Source organism: Coregonus lavaretus (genome assembly GCF_964263955.1).
Source record: "Coregonus lavaretus genome assembly, chromosome: 34".
NCBI lineage: Eukaryota > Metazoa > Chordata > Actinopteri > Salmoniformes > Salmonidae > Coregonus > Coregonus lavaretus.
Genome location: NC_140021.1, coordinates 515,566 through 530,488, shown reverse-complemented (window position 1 = coordinate 530,488; position 14,923 = coordinate 515,566). Strand labels below are relative to the sequence as shown.

Genomic DNA, 14,923 nt, shown 5'->3' with positions numbered 1-14,923 from the left:
GCGACAGAGAAAGAGAGAGAGAGAGAGAGAGAGAGAGAGAGAGAGAGAGAGAGAGAGAGAGAGAGAGAGAGAGAGAGACAGAGAGAGAGAGACAGAGACAGGAGAGGGAGAGAGAGAGAGAGAGGGAGAGAGAGAGAGAGAGAGAGAGACAGAGACAGGGAGAGGGAGAGAGAGAGAGAGAGGGAGAGAGAGAGAGAGAGCGACAGAGAGACAGAGACAGGGAGAGGGAGAGGGAGAGAGAGAGGTAGAGAGAGAGAGGGAGGGAGAGAGAGAGAGAGAGCGACAGAGAGACAGAGACAGGAGGGAGAGAGAGAGAGAGAGAGAGAGAGAGAGGAGAGAGAGAGAGAGAGAGGGAGAAGGAGGGACAAAGAGAGAGAGAGAGAGAGAGAGAGAGAGAGGGAGAGAGAGAGAGAGAGCGACAGAGAGAGAGCGACAGAGAGAGAGAGAGAGAGAGAGAGGGATAGAGAGAGAGAAAGCGACAGAGAGAGAGCGAGAGAGAGAGAGAGAGAGAGAGAGAGAGAGAGAGAGAGAGAGAGAGAGAGAGAGAGAGAGTAAGAGAGAGAGAGAGGGAGTGAATGTGAGTGAGAGAGGTTGGTTTTTACTCAACTATAGAGAATGAGTGGCTTTGTGTTTAGTGTCCGCCCTGAGATCAGTTCCCTGATTCAGTCATACCAAAGACTGTATTAATGGAACCAGATGCCTCTCTGCTTGGAACTCAGCATTAAGGACGTGGAACTCAGCATTAAGGACGTGGAACTCAGCATTAAGGACGTGGAACTCAGCATTAAGGACGTGGAACTCAGTATTATAGGAGATGGATTGGGCGTCCTGTCCAGTGGGCGTAGCTACTCTGTCACTCTGCGATGACCCCTCCCCTTACCTGTTTCCTCCCATGTTCCCCTGCGGGGTCCAACCGTTTATGTCAGGCGAGGCCTGAAAGGCGGCGTTGCCCTGGCCCTGCTGTTGCATTATGGGAGACTGGGCGTGGGCCATCCTGGGGGACAGCAGGGGACTCTGGGGCGTGGCGGGTCCTCCAAACCCTCCGTCAGGCTGCTGGGACATACCTGGTGGGGTTAAAGGTTAGAGGTCAGTACTGGGGGGGGGGGGGGGGGGTCAGGGTTAAAGGACATACAGCTCTGGCACTGAGGGATCAGCATGAACGTTGTAATAATACATATTAATAATAATAATACATTTAATTTAGAACACTTTTTCTTGAAAGACAATCGCACAGTGAGTGCTACTTTGTCCCTGGAATATATTTTCAAACTGATCCTGATGCGTGTAGGTCCCTGAGGAACTTGATGTTTACATTTACTCTAGTAATCTATAGGGGAAGTTAGCAGTTAGCAGTTAGCAGTTAGCAGTTAGCATTACAGGTTTAATTCATTATTATAGTACATTAGAGTACATACAGTCACAAACACAATGTCCATACACACTTCCAACATAAAACAACTAATGATTGAAAATGACCAATTATATCAGTTATTATCTGTTTGGTAGAATACAATGTCCTTTAAATAGTTTACCTATTACGCGTTTAAACACGTTGAAAGACTCATTAAGAATATCAAAGTCTAAACAGTTATGATTGAGGTCATGTGTTAATGGTGTAGGGTTTAGGGAGTGTACAGGCATTAGGGAGGGAGTGAGGACTACATGCATGTTAGTGTGTGTCCCAAATCGCAACATATTCCTTCCACTATGTAGGGTACCATTTTGGAAACAACATTTGTGTGAGCAGTCAAAGGGGTGGAGGAACGACTGGTGAGAGAGAGAGGGACCACACACACACGATGCTGCACGACAACATATGGGATTATCTTCAGATTAACCTGGGATTACAGACAACACTGGGAGAATAAGGGATTATAATACGATTTATGCCTGATTAAATATTAATCTCATTGATATGAAATAATGGGAAAGTCTCTAATTCACAGTTATATGGGCCAGTAACCGAAAGGTCGCTGGTTCGAATCCCCGAGCCGACTAAGTGAAAAGTCTTATTAAGATTATTATTATTATTATTATTATTATAAAAGTCTGTCGATGTGCCCTTGAGCAAGGCACTTAACCCTAATTGTGCCGGTAAATCACTCTGGATAAGAGCGTCTGCTAAATGACTAACATGTATATGTAACATCAAGCAGCCTAAGACCCAATAAAATATGCAAACGGCACTGTAACATACAGTGAGTAGAACATAGTGGCAATGTTTCAATGAATGTAGCACTACCATGGAATGGAAATATAGTTTATATGGTACTATGCATGTCTGCTGCCCTCTAGTGGAATTAATGTTTTATGGCCTAAATCAGGGTTTCTTAAACTATGGGTCAGGACCCAAAGCGGGCCCTGGGCAGGTGAGAGGTGGGTCGCGAGTTTTGAGAATACATCTATAATCTTAATTTGGGTCGTTGGAGGAAGATTTGGGTCACGGGAGGACAGTACATTTCTAATTTGGGTCTCGAGCTGAAAATGTTGAAGAACCCCTCCGTTCCACTGTTCCGACCAGCAAAATAATGTTCTAAACCGGTTTGAACCAAGAATCATTCCGTTCTGTTCCTTTTTAAACCATTGTAAGTACTTTTTATTTATTTTTACATTTAGCTTGACATTAAATGACTTCACCGATCAGTACGGATAGAGCAGCTTGCTATGGAGCGGGTAAGCCATTTAATGTGTATAGGAAAGTCATTAAAAAGCAAACTGTATTTTGCCGAAACAGCATGGTTTAATCATAATGAAAGAGAAACACACACACTGCGCTGCCAGTCACAGTGTAAGGCGCGAGATGCAACTGGAATGTTGCGGGTGAGGAGAGAGCGAGAGAGGATGGAGGAAGCTTGCCTTGAAGCGCTGGGCATCTTGTTATCACCATCATCTGAATTAGGCCCACAGAATTATACCTATGGAGGAACTTTGAACGTCTTTGATCTTCCGAGTTGGTTTAACGTTGGACCAGAGCAAACGTTAGCTAGCTAGCTAACAAGCTTGTGTGTGCAGAGCAGCAATAGAATTAAAAACACGTCTTACCTTTTTGTAGTTAATAAACCAATGTGAAACATGATAACTATAGTATTTGTAGCCCTTTCCTGCAATCAAATTACCTAGTGGCCCTCACGGGTGAAATGTTAATATTTTTCATAATTTCGTAATTAATAAACATTTTTTATTAATTTTTTTAAACCAGCTGAAAATCTGGTGTTTCTATGTCAAACCGTTTTGTTATATTTCAGTCTTCTGTGATGTGTATAAAGTGAAATATTGGGATGCAAACTCTAAATTGAATAAATGTCACCTCTATATTTGACATGGCGTCTGGATCATGCTTGTAACAACGTCAGTAGGCTACAGAGGGGAGGGGTAAGCCTACACACACACACTGGAAAAGATTTCCAGCTGGCAGGCAGATGCCAGAATACGTTTCTGAGTGACAGAGTGAGAAGCTTTGCATAGGTGCTTTGTTTGTGATTTTTGCGGGACTGGGAAGAAAAAAAATGCCCAGAACGGAAAAGAACGTTATTAACCGGGTCCCATGCCTTTAAAAATAACGGTTCTGTTCAACTGATCACTTTCGTTTCGGGTTCTGTTCCTCAAATAATTTCATTATTTTCTGGTTTTCGGTTCTGTTCCCTGAACCGGTTACAATCATTGGTTTTCGATTTTGGATTCATTATTTTTTTTAAACATTAAATACACTATGCATTATATGGGTTGAATGCTGTAACAACACAGAATAAAACAATTAATAAAAGTCCCATGATGGTAGTGACTGCCCATTACTGCTTATCCCTTATTAACCATCATTTATTCACATTAGTTTAATAAAATAATTCAGTTATGTGCATTACATAGTTTTTGTTTGTGTTCCAAGTCATCATCTCATCTCTATAGAACTGCATTCTTCTGTCTCTTTTACACAGCAGGCATAAAATAAACACAGACCGGGCAAGTAGGTGCGCAATGGATTATGGTCATTGTAGTTAATTACCATGTTTTCTGAGCTAAACTATGTAGAATATTGGCCTGTTGGAATCTACATCTCCCTACTACATCGCACAGTTCAGGCTTGATCTGATTTATCTCTAGAGAAAGTGTGCAATGTGGCATTGAGCTCACAGAAAAAAACCTGAATGAAATGGAATTCAAATAATTGAACCAATTAGTTGTTAAAAAATGAATAAATAACCGTTCAGCACTGCTGGACACACACACACACACAGTATTCACACAGTATTTCCCCCCACACACACAGTATTCACACAGTATCCACCCCCCCCACACACACAGTATTCACACAGTATCTCCCCCCCACAAACAGTATTCACACAGTATCCCCCCCACACACACAGTATTCACACAGTACCCCCCCACACACACAGTATTCACACATTATTAAAACAGTATTTCCCCCCCACACACACAGTATTCACACAGCACCCCCCCCACACACACAGTATTCACACAGTATCTCCCCCCCACACACAGTATTCACACAGTATTCACACAGTATCCCCCCACACACACAGTATTCACACAGTACCCCCCCCCCCCCCCACACACACACAGTATTCACACAGTATCCCCCCCCCCCACACACAGTATTCACACAGTATCCCCCCCCACACACAGTATCCCCCCCACACAGTATTCACACAGTATTCCCCCCCACACACACAGTATTCACACAGTATCCCCCCCACACACACAGTATTCACAAAGTATCTCCCCCCACACACACAGTATTCACACAGTATCCCCCCCCACACACAGTATTCACACAGTATCCCCCCCCCCACACACAGTATTCACACAGTATCCCCCCAAACACAGTATTCACACAGTATCCCCACACACACAGTATTCACACAGTATCCCCCCACAAACACAGTATTCACACAGTATCCCCCCCACACACAGTATTCACACAGTATCCCCCCACACACACACAGTTTTCACACAGTATTCACACAGTATCCCCCCCACACACATTATTCACACAGTATACCCCCCCACACAAACAGTATTCACACAGTATTTCCCCCTCCACACACAGTATTCACACAGTATCCCCCCACACACACAGTATTCACACAGTATCCCACCCCACACAAACAGCATTCACACAGTATCCCCCCCACACACAGTATTCACACAGTATCCCCCCCACACAAAAAGTATTCACACAGTATCCCTCCACACACAGTATTAACACAGTATCCCCCCCACACACAGTATTCACACAGTATCCCCCCCACACAAACAGTATTCACACAGTATCCCCCCCACACACACAGAGTATTCATACAGTATCCCCCCACACACACAGTATTCACACAGTATCCCCCCCACACGCACAGTATTCACACAGTATCCCTCCCCCCAAACACAGTATCCACATAGTATCCCCCCCACAAACACAGTATTCACACAGTATCCCCCCCACACACAGTATTCATACAGTATCCCCCCCACACAAACAGTATTCACACATTATCCCCCCCACACACAGTATTCACACAGTATCCCCCCCACACACACAGTATTCACACAGTACCCCCCCACACACACAGTATTCACACAGTATCCCCCCCACACACCCAGTATTCACACAGTACCCCCCGACACACACACAGTATTCACACAGTACCCCCCCACACACAGTATTCACACAGTATCCCCCCCACACAAAGAGTATTCACACAGTATCCCTCCCCCCACACACAGTATCCAGATAGTATCCCCCCACAAACACAGTATTCACACAGTATCCCCCCCACACACAGTATTCATACAGTATCCCCCCCAAACAAACAGTATTCACACAGTATGCCCCCCACACACACAGTATTCACACAGTAACCCCCCCACACACACAGTATTCACACAGTACCCCCCACACACACACACAGTATTCACACAGTACCCCCCCCCACACACAGTATTCACACAGTATTCCCCCCCACACACACAGTATTCACACAGTATCCCCCCCACACACAGTATTCACACAGTATCCCCCCCACACACACAGTATTCACACAGTATCCCCCCCCACACACAGTATTCACACAGTACCCCCCCCCACACACAGTATTCACACAGTATTCCCCCCCACACACACAGTATTCACACAGTATCCCCCCCACACACAGTATTCACACAGTATCCCCCCCACACACACAGTATTCACACAGTATCCCCCCCACACACACAGTATTCACACAGTATGCCCCCCACACACACAGTATTCACACAGTAACCCCCCCACACACACAGTATTCACACAGTACCCCCCAACACACAGTATCCCCCCCACACACAGTATTCACACAGTATCCCCCCCACACACACAGTATTCACACAGTATCCCCCCCACACACAGTATTCATACAGTATCCCCCCCAAACAAACAGTATTCACACAGTATGCCCCCCACACACACAGTATTCACACAGTAACCCCCCCACACACACAGTATTCACACAGTACCCCCCCAACACACAGTATCCCCCCCACACACCCAGTATTCACACAGTACCCCCCACACACACACACAGTATTCACACAGTATCCCCCCCACAAACACACAGTATTCACACAGTATCCCCCCATACACACAGTATTCACACAGTATCCCCCCCACACAAACAGTTTTCACACAGTATTCCCCCCCACACACAGTATTCACACAGTATCCCCCCACACACACAGTATTCACACAGTATCCCCCAAAACACCCAGTATTCACACAGTACCCCCCACATACACAGTATTCACACAGTATCCCCCAACACACACAGTATTCACACAGTATCCCCCCCACACACAGTATTCACACAGTATTCACACAGTATCCCCCCCACACACACAGTATTCACACAGTATTCACACAGTATCCCCCCCACAAACACACAGTATTCACACAGTATCCCCCCATACACAGTATTCACACAGCATCCCCCCACACACAGTATTCACACAGTATCCCCTCCCACACACACACAGTATTCACACAGTATCCCCCCCACACAAACAGTTTTCACACAGTATCCCCCCCACACACAGTATTCACACAGTATCCCCCCCACACACACGGTTTTCACACAGTATCCCCCCCACACACAGAGTATTCACACAGTATTTCCCCCCCACACACAGTATTCACACAGTATACCCCCCCCCACACACAGTATTCACACAGTACCCCCCCACACACTCACAGTATTCACACAGTATCCCCCCCACCCACATACAGAATTCACACAGTATCTCCCCCCCACACACACAGTATTCACACAGTATCTTCCCCCCCCACACACACAGTATTCACACAGTACCACCCCCACACACACAGTATTCACACAGTATCCCCCCACACACACAGTATTCACACAGTATCCCCCCCACACACACAGTATTCACACAGTATCTCTCCCCCCCACACACAGTATTCACACAGTATCCCCCCACACACACAGTATTCACACAGTAACCCCCCATACACTCACAGTATTCACACAGTATCCCCCCACCCACATACAGTATCCACACAGTATCTCTCCCCCCCCACACACACAGTATTCACACAGTACCCCCCCCCCACACACAGTATTCACATAGTATCCCCCCCACACACACAGTATTCACACAGTACCCCCCCACACACACAGTATTCACACAGTATCTCTCCCCCCCCACACACACAGTATTCACACAGTATTCCTCCCCCCCACACACAGTATTCACACAGTACCCCCCCCCCCCCCCCACACACACACTGTATTCACACAGTATCCCCCCCACACACACAGTTTTCACACAGTATCCCCCCCACACACACCGTATTCACACAGTACTCCCCCCACACACACAGTATTCACACAGTACCCCCCCCCCCACACACAGTATTCACACAGTATCCCCCCCACCCACATACAGTATTCACACAGTATCTCTCCCCCACACACACAGTATTCACACAGTATTCACACAGTACCCCCCCCCCCCACACACAGTATTCACACAGTATCCCCCCCACCCACATACAGTATTCACACAGTATCTCTCCCCCACACACACAGTATTCACACAGTATTCACACAGTATCCCCCCCACACACAATATTCACACAGTACCCCCCCCCCCACACACACAGTATTCACACAGTACCCCCCCCCCCCACACACAGTATTCACACAGTATCCCCCCCACCCACATACAGTATTCACACAGTATCTCTCCCCCACACACACAGTATTCACACAGTATTCACACAGTACCCCCCCCCAAACACAGTATTCACACAGTATCCCCCCCTACACACACAGTATTCACACAGTATCCCCCCCACACACACAGTATTCACACAGTATCTCTTCCCCCCCACACACAGTATTCACACAGTACCCCCCCACACACACAGTATTCACACAGTACCCCCCCACACACACAGTATTCACACAGTATCCCCCCCACACACACAGTATTCACACAGTATCCCCCCCACACACACCGTATTCACACAGTACCCCCCCCCCCACACACAGTATTCACACAGTATCCCCCCCACACACACAGTATTCACACAGTACCCCCCCCACACACACACAGTATTCACACAGTATCCCCCACACACACACAGTATTCACACAGTACCCCCCCCCCCCACACACACAGTATTCACACAGTATCCCCCCCACACACACCGTATTCACACAGTACTCCACCCACACACACACAGTATTCACACAGTATCCCCCCCCCACACACAGTATTCACACAGTACCCCCCCCACACACACACACAGTATTCACACAGTACCCCCCCACACACACACACAGTATTCACACAGTATCCCCCCCACCCACATACAGTATTCACACAGTATCTCTCCCCCCCACACACAGTATTCACACAGTACCCCCCCCACACACAGTATTCACACAGTATCCCCCCCACACACACAGTATTCACACAGTATCCCCCCACACACACACAGTATTCACACAGTATCTCTCCCCCCCACACACACAGTATTCCCCCCACACACACACACAGTATTCACACAGTACCCCCCCCACACACACAGTATTCACACAGTATCCCCCCCACACACACAGTATTCACACAGTATCCCCCCCCACACACACAGTATTCACACAGTATCCCCCCCACACACACAGTATTCACACAGTATCTCTCCCCCCCCCACACACAGTATTCACACAGTATCCCCCCCACACACACCGTATTCACACAGTACCCCCCCCACACACACAGTATTCACACAGTATCCCCCCCCCACACACACAGTATTCACACAGTATCCCCCCCCCACACACACACAGTATTCACACAGTATCTCTCCCCCCCACACACACAGTATTCACACAGTATCCCCCCCCCACACACACAGTATTCACACAGTACCCCCCCCACACACACAGTATTCACACAGTATTCACACAGTATCCCCCCCCCCACACACACACATTATTCACACAGTACCCCCCCCACACACACAGTATTCACACAGTATCCCCCCCCCACACACACAGTATTCACACAGTATCCCCCCCCCACACACACACAGTATTCACACAGTATCTCTCCCCCCCACACACACAGTATTCACACAGTATCCCCCCCCCACACACACAGTATTCACACAGTACCCCCCCCACACACACAGTATTCACACAGTATTCACACAGTATCCCCCCCCCACACACACACAGTATTCACACAGTATCCCCCCCACACACACAGTATTCACACAGTATCTCTCCCCCCCCCACACACAGTATTCACACAGTATCCCCCCCACACACACCGTATTCACACAGTACCCCCCCCACACACACAGTATTCACACAGTATCCCCCCCCCCACACACACAGTATTCACACAGTATCCCCCCCCCACACACACACAGTATTCACACAGTATCTCTCCCCCCCACACACACAGTATTCACACAGTATCCCCCCCCCACACACACAGTATTCACACAGTACCCCCCCCACACACACAGTATTCACACAGTATTCACACAGTATCCCCCCCCCCACACACACACATTATTCACACAGTATCCCCCCCACACACACCATATTCATACAGTACCCCCCCCCCCCCCCCCACACACACAGTATTCACACAGTATCCCCCCCACACACACACAGTATTCACACAGTACCCCCCCCACACACACAGTATTCACACAGTATTCACACAGTATCCCCCCCCCCACACACACACATTATTCACACAGTATCCCCCCCACACACACCATATTCATACAGTACCCCCCCCCCCCCCACACACACACAGTATTCACACAGTATCCCCCCCACACACACACAGTATTCACACAGTACCCCCCCACACACACACAGTATTCACACAGTATCCCCCACACACACACACCGTATTCACACAGTACCCCCCCCCCCACACACACACAGTATTCACACAGTATCCTCCTTCCCACACACACAGTATTTACACAGTACCCCCCCCCCACACACACACACAGTATTCACACAGTACTGTAGAACGCTGTGGACTCACCAGCTCCCGCTCTCTCCCAATGTGCTCTTCACAACAAACATGTGACTGGCTCAACTGTTCTGGGGATCTACGGTAAGCTTCATAATGTTAAATAATGTGACCGGTGAAATGAAGAACGCAATCCGCTTTATCTCCTAACGTATTGAACAAGTTGACTGCAGGTAGTAACTTAAAAAGTATATTGACGATATATGAATACCCCGGTATATAGTATTTACGGTATACCACCCAACCCTAACACACACACACACACACACACACACACACCAACACAAGGCAGTAGGTACCTGAGTTTGGGAACTGAAAGGCACTGAGCTGCTGTATATGAGGGCTGACTACGGCCCCAAACTGTCCTGCACCCCCCATCATCATCTGGGAGGAGGTACAGCCATGCAGGGCGTGGAGAGAGGAGGGCAGGCTGGGGGAGAGGGGGGAGGAGAAGGGGCTGGTAGAGGGGTGAGGAGGAAGAGGGGGTGAAGCCAGGCCTGGGCCTGTACTGGTACCGTAGCTGGGCGGGTAGGGGGACTGCTGGGGGTTGGTGGTCTGGGGGATCCGGGGGTTACTCAGCCCTCCTGATAGGCCACTTGCAGCAGCTGCGGCCATGTTGGCGGCGGCCATATTGGGAGGTAGGTTGAGTCCCTGGGCTCTCATCACCATGTTCCTCTGCTGCTGCTGCTGCACCGTGATTTGTTGTTGTTGTTGTTGTTGTTGTTGTCTCTGGAGCTCCAGCTGGCGCTGTCTGAGGTGGTTACTGAGCAGCTCCCGCTGGCGCTGGGCTAACATCTGAGCATTGATGGTCCCCTGGAGGGAGAGGGAGAGAGAGAGATTTAACTAAAATGTTCTTTCTACAACATTTACTACAAAAATGTTATGCTGAATTAAATTACTGGCATTTCTATAATATTCTGTTACTATGTGAGAATCTCAGTAAACTACCTGGTTGGGGTTGTTGGACTGTAGAGGTAGGTTCATATTGGACACGCCACTCATCTGGTTCATCATAGGCTGGCGGTTCTGAGGAGAACAGGTTAACAGGTACGTTAACAAAAACACTTGGAAATGAGTAGCTAGCCTACTAGCTAGCTAGACAATGATGATACATGAATTTGTATAATTCCTTGTCATTCCACTGATTAACCTGCAGGTGGGAGCCAGCGCACAAAGACCACCTTGCTATTCAACCATCATACGCAAACAGCAAGCCCACAGTGATAACCTGCCAAAATGTCAAGCCCACAGTGATAACCTGCCAAAATGTCAAGCCCACTGTGATAACCTGACAAAAAATGTCAAGCCCACAGTGATAACCTGACAAAATCTCAAGCCCACAGTGATAACCTGACAAAATGTCAAGCCCACAGTGATAACCGGACAAAATGTCAAGCCCACAGTGATAACCGGACAAAATGTCAAGCCCACAGTGATAATCTGCCAAAAATGTCAAGCACACAGTGATAACCTGTCAAAATGTCAAGCACACAGTGATACCCTGCCAAAATGCCTAGCCCACAGCGATAACCTGCTAAAATGTCAAGCCCAAAACCAGTTGCACTAACCTCCATGCAACAGATATCGATCTGGCCTCACTGGGAGGTTATATGATATCCAGTTGTAATAGTCTCTTTACTGTCAGATATGAACCCTAGTAGTGTCCAGTTGTAATAGTCTCTTTACTGTCAGATATGAACCCTAGTAGTGTCCAGTTGTAATAGTCTGTTTACTGTCAGATATGAACCCTAGTAGTGTCCAGTTGTAATAGTCTGTTTACTGTCAGATATGAACCCTAGTAGTGTCCAGTTGTAATAGTCTCTTTACTGTCAGATATGAACCCTAGTAGTGTCCAGTTGTAATAGTCTGTTTACTGTCAGATATGAACCCTAGTAGTGTCCAGTTGTAATAGTCTGTTTACTGTCAGATATGAACCCTAGTAGTGTCCAGTTGTAATAGTCTGTTTACTGTCAGATATGAACCCTAGTAGTGTCCAGTTGTAATAGTCTGTTTACTGTCAGATATGAACCCTAGTAGTGTCCAGTTGTAATAGTCTGTTTACTGTCAGATATGAACCCTAGTAGTGTCCAGTTGTAATAGTCTCTTTACTGTCAGATATGAACCCTAGTAGTGTCCAGTTGTAATAGTCTCTTTACTGTCAGATATGAACCCTAGTAGTGTCCAGTTGTAATAGTCTGTTGTTTACTGTCAGATATGAACCCTAGTAGTGTCCAGTTGTAATAGTCTCTTTACTGTCAGATATGAACCCTAGTAGTGTCCAGTTGTAATAGTCTGTTTACTGTCAGATATGAACCCTAGTAGTGTCCAGTTGTAATAGTCTCTTTACTGTCAGATATGAACCCTAGTAGTGTCCAGTTGTAATAGTCTCTTTACTGTCAGATATGAACCCTAGTAGTGTCCAGTTGTAATAGTCTGTTGTTTACTGTCAGATATGAACCCTAGTAGTGTCCAGTTGTAATAGTCTGTTTACTGTCAGATATGAACCCTAGTAGTGTCCAGTTGTAATAGTCTCTTTACTGTCAGATATGAACCCTAGTAGTGTCCAGTTGTAATAGTCTGTTGTTTACTGTCAGATATGAACCCTAGTAGTGTCCAGTTGTAATAGTCTGTTTACTGTCAGATATGAACCCTAGTAGTGTCCAGTTGTAATAGTCTGTTTACTGTCAGATATGAACCCTAGTAGTGTCCAGTTGTAATAGTCTCTTTACTGTCAGATATGAACCCTAGTAGTGTCCAGTTGTAATAGTCTGTTTACTGTCAGATATGAACCCTAGTAGTGTCCAGTTGTAATAGTCTCTTTACTGTCAGATATGAACCCTAGTAGTGTCCAGTTGTAATAGTCTGTTGTTTACTGTCAGATATGAACCCTAGTAGTGTCCAGTTGTAATAGTCTGTTTACTGTCAGATATGAACCCTAGTAGTGTCCAGTTGTAATAGTCTGTTTACTGTCAGATATGAACCCTAGTAGTGTCCAGTTGTAATAGTCTGTTTACTGTCAGATATGAACCCTAGTAGTGTCCAGTTGTAATAGTCTGTTTACTGTCAGATATGAACCCTAGTAGTGTCCAGTTGTAATAGTCTGTTGTTTACTGTCAGATATGAACCCTAGTAGTGTCCAGTTGTAATAGTCTGTTTACTGTCAGATATGAACCCTAGTAGTGTCCAGTTGTAATAGTCTCTTTACTGTCAGATATGAACCCTAGTAGTGTCCAGTTGTAATAGTCTGTTTACTGTCAGATATGAACCCTAGTAGTGTCCAGTTGTAATAGTCTGTTTACTGTCAGATATGAACCCTAGTAGTGTCCAGTTGTAATAGTCTGTTTACTGTCAGATATGAACCCTAGTAGTGTCCAGTTGTAATAGTCTGTTTACTGTCAGATATGAACCCTAGTAGTGTCCAGTTGTAATAGTCTCTTTACTGTCAGATATGAACCCTAGTAGTGTCCAGTTGTAATAGTCTGTTGTTTACTGTCAGATATGAACCCTAGTAGTGTCCAGTTGTAATAGTCTGTTTACTGTCAGATATGAACCCTAGTAGTGTCCAGTTGTAATAGTCTGTTTACTGTCAGATATGAACCCTAGTAGTGTCCAGTTGTAATAGTCTGTTTACTGTCAGATATGAACCCTAGTAGTGTCCAGTTGTAATAGTCTGTTTACTGTCAGATATGAACCCTAGTAGTGTCCAGTTGTAATAGTCTGTTGTTTCCTGTCAGATATGAACCCTAGTAGTGTCCAGTTGTAATAGTCTGTTTACTGTCAGATATGAACCCTAGTAGTGTCCAGTTGTAATAGTCTCTTTACTGTCAGATATGAACCCTAGTAGTGTCCAGTTGTAATAGTCTGTTTACTGTCAGATATGAACCCTAGTAGTGTCCAGTTGTAATAGTCTGTTTACTGTCAGATATGAACCCTAGTAGTGTCCAGTTGTAATAGTCTCTTTACTGTCAGATATGAACCCTAGTAGTGTCCAGTTGTAATAGTCTGTTTACTGTCAGATATGAACCCTAGTAGTGTCCAGTTGTAATAGTCTGTTTACTGTCAGATATGAACCCTAGTAGTGTCCAGTTGTAATAGTCTGTTTACTGTCAGATATGAACCCTAGTAGTGTCCAGTTGTAATAGTCTGTTTACTGTCAGATATGAACCCTAGTAGTGTCCAGTTGTAATAGTCTGTTTACTGTCAGATATGAACCCTAGTAGTGTCCAGTTGTAATAGCCTGTTTACTGTCAGATATGAACCCTAGTAGTGTCCAGTTGTAATAGTCTGTTTACTGTCAGATATGAACCCTAGTAGTGTCCAGTTGTAATAGTCTCTTTACTGTCAGATATGA

The 14,923-nt window shown here is 46.3% G+C and overlaps 1 protein-coding gene across 1 annotated transcript in view; it reads right to left on the bottom strand.

Annotated features, from left to right (window-relative positions):
* Window positions 1-876: 876 nt before the first annotated feature.
* Window positions 877-14,923, bottom strand: part of LOC311109208 (nuclear receptor coactivator 2-like) — a gene marked incomplete at its 3' end in the record, with an annotated part of 180,547 nt that continues 166,500 nt past the window's right edge. Inside the window, exons 18-20 of the mRNA XM_084152055.1 lie at window positions 11,521-11,598; window positions 10,872-11,385; window positions 877-1,064 (exon numbers count right to left, since the gene is read on the bottom strand). Of these exons, the coding sequence (XP_084008181.1) occupies window positions 877-1,064; window positions 10,872-11,385; window positions 11,521-11,598 (780 nt within the window). The remainder of the gene's footprint in view (window positions 1,065-10,871; window positions 11,386-11,520; window positions 11,599-14,923) is intronic.